At 45.6% G+C, this 10,713-nt stretch overlaps 1 protein-coding gene across 2 annotated transcripts in view; it reads left to right on the top strand.

Moving 5' to 3' along the window:
* The window catches only part of Ddx31 (DEAD-box helicase 31), a 68,529-nt gene that overhangs the window by 41,795 nt on the left and 16,021 nt on the right, over nucleotides 1-10,713 (top strand). The window contains exons 17-19 of one of the 2 annotated variants that reach the window (XM_042275028.2): nucleotides 1,655-1,736; nucleotides 5,328-5,474; nucleotides 7,474-7,585. In XM_042275028.2, coding sequence (XP_042130962.2) covers nucleotides 1,655-1,736; nucleotides 5,328-5,474; nucleotides 7,474-7,585 — 341 coding nt within the window. The remainder of the gene's footprint in view (nucleotides 1-1,654; nucleotides 1,737-5,327; nucleotides 5,475-7,473; nucleotides 7,586-10,713) is intronic. The other variant, XM_006983368.4, reaches the window with a different exon arrangement.

Below are 10,713 nucleotides of genomic sequence, written 5' to 3'. Positions count from 1 at the left end.
CTGTGTGTTGCTGAGGATGGGGGCTGGGCTTAGAACTCAGGAGGAGTTGACACATCTCGGGTTTGTGATTGTCAGATGTGGTATTTTCATTCATAGCCTTGTCGAGTAACTGCTGGGGAAAGGGAGAGAATTGTCTTCACCGGGAAGAGGTTGCCATTCATGTTTTAATTTGCTGTTACATTTTCCAAAAGGAAAAAGGAAACATACAACAAAATCATTTGTCTTTTCATGATCTGTTTCTCTCCCCTGGAGCTCCTCCTTCCCTTTCCCTGGAGGATGAGCTCAGCAGCTCACACTTCCTGTCTCTGGTTGTGCTTCCATGTTGCTCCTGACTCCAGAGCCATGGCCATGTAGTCACTGTTGCATTGGGGTTGCCAGACTCTCCTCAGTGGCCAGTTACAGTCTCTTGTTTTGACTCCTGGCTTCAACAGTTTGCTTGTGACTCTAGGTTTAAGGGATCATTTGGTCCTCAGCTCTGAATGATGAAGAGACAAGAGGATCAGAGACTCTCTAGAATAGAGAAAGAACAGAGGAGTCATGGATAGAGTTGGGGCACTCACCACCATCACTGTGCTCTTGGCCCAGTAGTTAAGGAGTTTTCTAACAGCCTATGTGAAATGATTCTTTCCTTGTCTGCTCAAGTCCAAGTATTAGGTCAGGAAGCAAACCTACTGTGTTAGTAACCAAGCTTTAGTAAGAAGTAATGGCAGAAGGCTGGCAAGGCAGCTAATCTGAGTTGCACCCCCAAGACCCACATGGTAGACCTGACTCCTGCAGTTGTTCTCTGACTTCTACACAAGCCATATTGTATGTATGCGTCCATGTACATACACAAGCACATACAAGTAAATAAAAATGGCAGAGGCCAACATGGTGACATTTGCTTGTAATCCCTGCACTGAGTAGAGGCAGGAAGATCGAGGTTCCATAGTGAGTCAAGGCCAGCAGACTAGGGTACATGAGACCCTGCCCCAAAAAAGTAGATGAAGAAAAGGAAAGGGAGCAAGATGGGTGGGCAGAAAGAAGGGAGAACTCCTGGGTAAGGTAACATGCTTTGGACCATCAGAGAGAGGAAAGTATGGGACACTGGCTGACTCGGCCCTTTTGCTACCTTCCCTTTATCAGACATCTAAAGGCCTAAGAAAGTCATCCTTGCTGGGTGGAGGTGGTGCATGCCTTTAATCCCAGCACTCAGGAGGCAGAGGCAGACGGATCTCTGTGACTTTGAGGCCAGCCTGGTCTACAGAGTGATTTCTAGGACCGCCAGGGCTATACAGAGAAACCCTGTCTGGAAAAAAGAAAAAAAAAGGAAGGAAGGAAGAAAGAGAAAGAAAATTATCCTTTTCTTCATAACAATTTCTATTAACATTTATTTATGCTGTATGTGGGGGGGGGCAGTAAAACAAGTGTGATGGTCAGAGGACAACTCTGGGATTCAGTTCTCTCCTCCTACTGTGTAGGTCTTGGTGGCTAAAGTCAAGTTGTGGGTGTGGTAGCAAGTCCTGTACCAATTGAGGTACTCACTGGCTGGCTGTCTCTTCTTGGGTGTTGCTTGTACTTCAGGTCTAGTTTCAGAACGGGCCAGTTTTATACATCAGAATTTGTGCTATCTCCGGGAAAGTAAAAAGCTGACTTCCATGTGCTCTTCTTACAGTGTTTCTGAGATTAAGATGGAAGATATTTTGGCTGTCCTGACAAAGGATGCTTGTTTTAAAAGGAGACAGAGGGGAGCCCAGGTGAGTGGCTCATATCTTGATCTGGGGTGTGGGGACTTCATGTGTGGGCTGTTTCTTCTGCCAAACAATGTACATTTTAAGGATTATGAGTATTAGATGAAGTCAGATTTGATTGTAGTTTTGTTTTGTTTTTCGGGGTTTTTTTAGTGTCCCCCCCCCCCATGTGTTTGCTAGTCTCATCCAGTTAATGGGCACCAGTCCATTCTGGAGGACCGCCAAGCAGCAGCAGGCTCCGCAGAAAGGAGGTCTAGGGCATTGAGTTTGGAGCCAGCATTGTAAGTTCACCCAGGTGGTGGCCCCTCTCCAGATCATCAGCGAGGACCACTGACTAGACCTGTCCATCCATAGCAGAATGGAAGAAATAAATATCTCTGTCTCTCTTTCAGACACACTTAGGTTGTCCATTTTTTAATTTGAGTGCACTGTCCACAGAGGAAGGGTAAAGTTGAAATCATTAAGAAGAAAAATTGTTTACTATTCATGCAGCTCCATATGGAGCTAGCGAGCTGTGCCTGCAGACCTGAGCATCCCCTCCCTACTGCCTCTCGGGCCCACCCCCCAGTCCATTGCTCAGTGTAGCATATGCACATGTGTATTGCTCTATGTGACTTGGCTAATCACTTGAATATTTTACATTTATTTTCTGAGGCCTGGTGATGCAGTAGGAAAATCAGAGTCACTTGGATCAGGCTGAGATATCCCTCTCATGCATCAGGTGCCTGTATTTGGACCAATACTGCCTTTGAGGTAGGGCTAGATTTGCCAGGCCCTGGCTTAAGCTCTCTTTTTCCAGAGCACACCTAAGGGAGTCTATGTCAGCAAGTAGTTTTGAGTGGGGCCCCAGTAAATCTTTGTAGTAACCCCGGGAGGTGGCTAGGACCTGTTTGCTAGGCCAGGAGAATGATGCTCAGAGCGAAGGAGCTGCACAGACCATGAAGCCAGCAACCTTGAAGATAGGTTCAAGAGCGCTCGTGTCAGCTTCACCCTGTGCCCCCACTCAAGTGCCACCTGGTTTCTTTGTTTTGTTGGTGAGACAGGGTCTCACTATGTAACCCAAACTGGCTTTGAACTCAGGGTATTGCTGGCTCAGCCTCACCAGTGCTGAGTGTCCAGGTATGCCTACATGACCAGCTGGAAATGCTCTTTCCAGTGGCACTGACAATGTACCCAAGGTTCATTTTACAACAGAATTTCGCTCCAAACTCCACACTGAACTGTTTTTTGTTTTTTGTTTTTTTTTTTTTAAGTAGATCTTTGATGTTTCCACAGAGATGAAGTTTGGTCAGTAAATGATACCACACCACAGACCCTTGTGACTAGAAAAGGCTGTTAAAGATGCAGTTGATCAACAAGTTGTTCTAAGTGACTGCATGGGAAAGAAACATCACAGCCATACTAGAGTGAGCTTGGTCTATTTTTAAGGGATTGAGCATCTGTTACACGGATGCACTGTGGTCTTTGCACACCTGTTATTCTGTAACTATTGTGCTTAGAGTTCCTATGTTTTACTGTTCCTGTAACTACTGCAAGCTGCTTCCTGGGTCCAGCTCCACAGGTCAGCAGGGAGCTTGGTGGCTGTGGGGAATGCGGCGTTGAGAGTGGGTGAAGAGCAGGTCCTTGGTCAGCTTCTCGGCCAGCGCCTCTCGGAGTCCTGAGCCTTCGCACACCTCAGCTTCTTGAGGTGTAAAATTGAGGTGGACATGCTCTTCTTAGGAGAGTAGAGGACAGTGTGAAAAGGTCTTAAAGCACCAAGTATCCCATGAAGTAGGGAGGGCTGTACAGTGTAGCCGCCACACTTTCCTGCCAGTGCTCTATAAATGGAGTGTAAGCATCTGCCCGCCCTCCAGAAATGAGAACTGGCTGCAGAGTGACAAAGTGAGATCCGAAAAGTTGGATCAGACCCCTTCTATGGTCTGTTTCTGGGACAGCTTTGGTTTGAGTCTTTTCTCTCCAGGGAGGTAGGTGATCCTTGTATCTGTGTGAACAGTGGCCCCCTTCCCCTTTCCCTCTATCCGTTCAGCAACTGGCCATGTCATTTTAACATGTGACCTTCTGTGGTCTTGTAGCATGAGTTCTTCTCCTTAAGCCTTCTCTGGCTGGGCCAGCCTCAAAGACGTCCTGAGCCCTAGCAGCCATTGTAATGGCCTGGCCTCGAGTCCTTGCCTCGTCACTGTGACCTCTGTGGCCTTGGGCAGATTTCCTTCCTCCAGAACTGTCTTCCTGTCTGTAGAAGGAGAATGTGAGTGCCCATATCTGAGGTTGCCTGAGAGTTTAATAAACGAGCAGAAAGAGCTCATTGGCCTTCCAACCATGTGAGTTCTCCAGGGCGAAGACCATCTCCCCAGTCCACCTGGCTCCCACCTTTTGGTAGGATTGAGTTGGATGCTTTTCTAGTTTTATGATTTACTGCTGTTTGTTTGAGAGGGAATGCTAAGCAAGATTGGGTTTTCACTGACATTGCCAGGTATGATTAACTTGGAAAACTAAATTCGTCACACTGGACTTCCTGTTGATTGAGACCTAGCTTATAGGACCCAGTTTCCTTTTTAACTCAAAGGAAAGACTGCCTGATCTAAGTTGCAGTGTTGTTAATCACACAGCTCTGGCCTGGAAGGGCTCAGTGGATGCTGGTCCAGCTTCTGTTCTGTTTCTCATGACAAGTGCACCTGTCCTGGCTACCCTCCCCTTGAAATGCAGACAGCTCTGCAGCGGCTGCACAGGGGCCAGCCTACAGATGCTGCACCTCGTCCCCATGCCCTCCCTCTTCTTCACCAGCTCCTCTCAAGCCCATGGTAAATGTCCCTTTGGCACACACATTTTTGGACTCTTTGGCACACACATTTTTGGACTTCTGTGAACAGAAAGAAAGCGAGTGAAGCATCTGTAAAATGTATATTTCATATTTAGGTGTATGAAATATATATACAGCTGCGTCTGGGTGTGAGTGTTCACCTTCCTACAAAGAGAATAAATTTGATCTTTCAGTTTGACTGGGAGGCACTCAGAAGGTTCTGGGGACCACGAGGTGAAGCTTAGCTTGGCAGGAAAGTGATTAAAACAAAATTCTTCCATTTAGTTAAATATATCTTGGAAGTTGGCTGTTCAGCACAGTGCCTCCACTGTACACACACTCCTGCCCAGCACTGCCATCACCTAAAACTTCCCACTGACACAGCGGTCCAGGCTAGTTTTCTCTGAGGTGTCTGTCTCTTGGCTGCTGGGCGTTGTGAAGTTTTCATGCAGAGTGTGCACCCTCGCACCATGTTTGTTTTTCCTCCCAGTTTGTTTTTGTTTTTTTTTTTTGTCCTGTGAGCTCTGCTTGTAAAATTCCCAAACTGTCGCTGGCATTGGGAAGTGTTAAAATCAGATCAGAGCCCTTAGCTCATCTTTTCTCATGGTCTTTGTCTCCAGGATCAGTGGGGTGTTGCAGACAGGGCACCAAGAGCCAGTAGAAGGCTGGAAGCATGTTTTCTCCACTGCCCGGGGTCCGCTAGCTGCAGGCTGGCTTCATTAACTGTCGCCAGCTTGTGTCTGGGGGGGGGCAGTGCTCCCTGCTCACGAGCCTGGGGCTCCGACCCGCTCTCATTACAGGAGCGTTTACCTGTCTCGGGCTGCCGTGGCACTGCGAACTCTGCCCCATTCCGTCTCCAGTTTAAATTTAGACTGTCCTCCCCACAACCAAAAATCACCTCATTCATTCTCGGGAGGGGCAGTCTGAAAGTATTTCTGGAATTGGGGGTAAGACATGCTTTTTCCTAAATATATTGTTTTCTGTCATTAACTTTTCATACATTTCACTAAAACTGACCTCATCATTTTAACTGTGTAAGCCTGATTTTATCATTTTTCTACACATTTCACTTGTATATACACTCACATTATATATATGTAATTTTTTTTTTGGTTGGGAAGAAAAGATGCCTCATTTTGAAACCTAAAGGGGGGAATAAGAAAAGCCCTTTGTAATATATTGCCATATTATCACTAAATCCCCTGACAGTTGTGACACAGAAGCAAGTCACCTGTCACTTAAGCTTGAGGTCTCTTTAATTTTCTCCTGGAATTCGCACCAGGCTGTCTTTAATTTGAGGCCTTTATTGGAATTCTGAAACCTCTCTGCCTCCCTGGCTCTCAGATCTATTCTGAGAGCTGTTACAGAATGTATACAATAACCAACAGAGGGATTCAGAGAGGGCTGCAGCTCTGTTTATTTAACACTCTAGAGGGATTTTTGTGCTTATTCGGTCCTGGCTGCCCGGCTTTCAATATCGCTTTGACAACCATTCTGCCCTTCTCATTAATTTTAAACAGTTAAAACACAGGAAAAAGAGGAAAAAGTTTTCATTATTAAAGTGCTTTACTTTTTAATAACAGAGGATTCTGTCCGCCAGGGGAAAGGGCATCTTCACTAATTTCACATTCATATTAAAAAAAAAATGCAGGCAAGGTGACAGTTGTGCTGCTGAGGTGGCTTAATGAAAGGAGGACAGCAGAAAAGTTTGCATTTCACATCAGTTAAGAGGTGAAAAGATCCTTGCTAATGACAATAGCAAATGTCCACTTTGGTAACACGGCTCCTCGGTGGCGCGTCTCCTGACAGTGTGGTGGATAAAACCCTTGGGGACCAGGTACCGTGAGATCAGCTAGACTGTCACCAGCCAAACAGGTAGCAGGATGATGTGACTACACCAAAACATCTTCGTGTTGTTAAGTCTATTCACGCAGAGAAGAGCGTCTGTCCGTCCAAAAAGAGGCTTTCTCTCCTCTCCCTTCTGTTCTTCCTCTCCAGCCTTAAAAGACACAGGGGGACTCGGGTGCCCACACTTGTCCTCTGAGGGCAGAGAGGAAGCCCGGGTTCTACAAAGGAGGATGGAGTCTGGGGCTCTGTAGCCATTTTACATGAGTGTCTGCACTTGGGTGACCTGCCTTCCTAGGCTAAAGTCTCTTCGTGCCGTTGTTTGTTGTGAGATAAAGGAAATAAAAAATCACTACTTTCTAGAAGGAATTTTTAAAAGACATCTTTTCTCTGGGACTTTTAAAAGATGAAAATGGTCATATATATTATTAATAGTTTTCAGTGGCTACAGTGGTATTCCTGGCTGCAGGGACTAAGGCAGCCTTTGAATGTGGCTTACTGAAAAGCCGCCTTCTTAATAGGCCCTCAGAACTTAGCATGGTGGTCACAGGCTTCTGGAGCAAACCTAAAACACTGGTAACCAACCTCTAGGAATGGGGAGCAAGCTCAAGACTCAGGGATATAAAGCCTTGTAAGGCTGAATTTTAGGCAGATCACTGGAATGGTCTTAAGGGAAAAAAATGCCTTTTTTCTACCATTGGGAGGGATGGGGATGGGGGGGATAAGGGAGAAAGTCTAAGGGGAAAAGAGTTATTTAAAAACAGCATGTGTTCACTGCTTAAAATGCCAGAATTAGGCTTGGAAAACTCCAGAGTACCTCCAAAGGTCTTTCACTTTGAGCATGAGTGATAAGAGGTCATGAAGGAAAGTAGGCAAACAAATAAATAAACCTGGTCTGCTCCCCTTAACGCCGTCCTCATCTTTGCTTGACTTTAACATCTTTATAGCTCCCTTCTTTCCCTAGTAATATTGAAAGGATTACCCTCGTTGGCCCCTGGGTGGTTACCGTGTGATTTTACTGTTATTAAATCTATTATAAACTGCTTCATTATTCCTGACTTCAACTCTGCCTCTCCTTTAATCCTTCCGTCACCCTCCCAGAAATCCCATGCCAGTGGCCCCCAGGAAATCCGAGAACGAGCCACAGTATTGCAGACAGTATTTGAAGATTATGTGCACTCCAGTGAGAGGATGGTCTCCTGGGCAAAGAAAGGTCAGTGGAATTCTCAGGAGATTGGGGGTGGGGTAGCCCCACAAGGTGTTGGCTTCACCCCTCACCACACACTTCCATGGTTGAGAGGACATCCAGGGACTTCTGTGTACCAATCAAAGCCTTCATTCTGCAGTAATTCTGCAGGGTTTGGAATCAGGCTCGGAAGGCTTTAAAGTGATATTAAATGCTAATTTCATACATCTCCACTTTTCGCACAAATGAGGCTTTATCTTGGCTTATATCAGGACTAGAGCTCTGACCCAACAGCTTGGATCTTGGGGATCTGTTTTTTTTTTTTTTTTTTTTTTCTGTCTTTGAACACCAGACAACAGAGATGACATGTTGGCAGAAATAGTTGTAGGGATGGAAATTGGAGATGAAGGTAAGGACTGGACGCATTAGACCTAAGGAGTTCCTGTGTGAAGATACAAATGAAAAGGAGAATGGTTGTGAGGACAGGCTGTAGACCATGAAAGGGCGATTCATAAAAGTGATATAGATGTAATTCTCGGGCCTTTTGTAAGATAAATTAGCCCCTGGGATCCTGGTGTTAAGGGTGGAATTAATAGCTCATCTTGAGCAGTGAGTGTGGTTAGAATCTCCAACTCTTTTTCCTAGTGGAATGTTCCTGCTGCTGACTAATTTGTGCAAAGATCCAAGTTGGAGCCAGGCAGTGGTGGTGCACACCCTCAATCCCAGCACCAGGAAGCAGAGACAGGCAGATCTCTTGAGTTCAAGGCCAGCCTGATCTACAGAACAAGTTCCAGGACAGCTAGGGCTACACAGAGAAACCCTTTCTCAAAAACCAAATAAAAAAAGACCCAAGTTGGAGGGGTACACAGTTCTTTTTGGGAGTTCCTTGAGATTTTTGAGAAGAATGAAGCATTTTTTTTTAAACAGGAAGTCATTCTGTAGAACAGGCTGGCCTCAAACTTACAAGCAATCTATCTGCCTGCTGAATGCCTGGGTTGAAGGTGTTACCAAGCCTGGCTATCGTTCTTTTAAAAATAGTTTTCATTTAGTTTTGAGACAGGGTCATGCTACATATGTAGCCCAAGCAGGTCTTAAAATTGAGATCCTCCTGCCGTAGTCTCCCAAGTGCTGGGACTACAAGCATGTACCACCACTCCCAGCTAGAAGTATCTTTTTAAAAGTAATTTATTTGGCAGTGTTACTAGAGTTTGGTGCTGTCCCAGATGCTTCAGTGCATGAGGAGGTGGGTGGAAAACAAAAACAAACTCTGCTTTATAAACTAATGTGTTAAAGGTACAGGAGTAGCTGCAAGATAGTAACATAGTGAACAGGTGTTTTAGATAGTGATCCAGACTACAGAAAGGGACAGCAGGTGTAATGACTGGAATGTGATTGGTAAAGAGGTCAGAGTAAGCCTCGATGAGAATGTGATGGTTCAGCAAGGCAAACTGGGATAAGTATTTATGTTCTAAAGGAAGGAAAGTGATGTAGTCGAGGGTGGGTTAGCTAGGGCAGAATCTTGTAGGGCTTGGGGGTTGCTCTGAAGTCTGTAGGCTTTGAACTAAGGTGTGGCTCAGGGGTCCAAAGGAGTTTGGTTGGTTGGTTGGTTGGTTGGTTTGGAGTTTGTTTGTTTGTTTGTTGTTGTTGTTTTTCTGGTTTTGGGTTTTTGTTTTTTTTGAGACAGAGTTTCTCCTTGTAGCCCTGGCTATCCTAGAACTCACTCTGTAGGACAGGCTGGCCTCTGCCACCACGCCCAGGTTGGCCATGGGTTTTAAAAGGTCACTTGGCGGCCCTGTGAGAATTGACCCTGGGGTAAGATTGAAAGCTGGAGATTGGGTTCCAGTGAGTAGCCATCAAGCAGTAGATGAGAAAAACAGAGCAGCAGGACTGGAGATGCAGCTCAGTGGTCCAGCACTTACCCAGAGAACACAAGGCTTCCAAGCTCTGTCCTCAGCAGCAACAAAAAGATAAACAGATGTTTTCAGATAGCCATCATTGACCCTCAGCACAGGGTTTGGTTGTCAAAATACTTCAAACAGAACTGCATATAATGGAAGTCTATCCTTGCCAGCCATATATAACTGGTGTCTGTCCTTCTAGTCACTTCTCAAATAATACCTTGTCTTCAGCAATTCCCCATAGTTCCTGAGAACCTCCCTGTAGAGGAGCCAAAGACTGTCACTGCGATTTTGACCTTTGGAGGAAGGTGACTGCCGAAGCTAAATTCAGATCGTTAGTGACGTTGCCATGGAAAGATGCCTGCCACACCATCCACTTTGGCTGTTTCGGTGGTATTCCTGTACTTTGGCAAGATTGCCCTACGTAGGTGCCTGGATAGTCGCTTGAAAGTTAGCAACAGGCAGCTGTCAGAGATTGTGATGGGGGTGTCTGCCCTCCGCAGTCTATTGAAGCTGTAGGAGCAGAGCTGCTCCCCATGTTTGTGGGGTATACATACAAGAAGGAAGTCCACAGATCATTGCTCTTGTTTGCCAACTGATCTTCACTCCAGGTTTGTAAGGGCTGGAACCAGCTGCCCTCACCTTAGACCTTAGTCACCTATCTTGGGACACAGGGACCTTCACTAATTTCTCCTATTACTTAGGATTGTGACTGGGAGGTTTGGAGGAATGTGTCTGCATCTGCCGCTCTAAAGGAACTTAACCCATGACATATGAAAAGCCATTGTACCCCATAAGTTGATACTACCTTTTGCATTTCAGTTTACATATACAAATTCCTCAACCAGCTTGCTTGCTTGCCTTTTTGTGACATTGCAGAACCTGCCTCGTGAATAATTAACAATGCAGCTGGCCTTGCCTTTATGGCAGAAAATTAGGTAGAAACTGGGCCAAGTGTGCATTTTGCATGTTTTGACCCTATCGTTATTAATAGTCAGTTTAATTATTGCTGGTCTCTAGAACAGTCATTCCTTTTCCTCTGCTCTGTGTGTTGTTTAGGGACTTAGGCTGCAGAAGTAGTTGTAATGTGTTCTCAGTCTAGACTCTGAAGGAAAGTTTTGGTGAGCAGAGTCCTCTGCCTACACATGCCCCTGTTCCCATGGTCTGTCATTTCCATCTTCTGGCCTTCCTGCAGAGTAGGAATCATGTGGTTCTTACACTTGTGCTTGGAAGGGACACTTCTTGGTCGTAATAATA

Source organism: Peromyscus maniculatus, chromosome 4 (assembly GCF_049852395.1).
Source record: "Peromyscus maniculatus bairdii isolate BWxNUB_F1_BW_parent chromosome 4, HU_Pman_BW_mat_3.1, whole genome shotgun sequence".
Taxonomy (NCBI): domain Eukaryota; kingdom Metazoa; phylum Chordata; class Mammalia; order Rodentia; family Cricetidae; genus Peromyscus; species Peromyscus maniculatus.
This window is presented reverse-complemented; position numbering and strand designations above follow the sequence as displayed.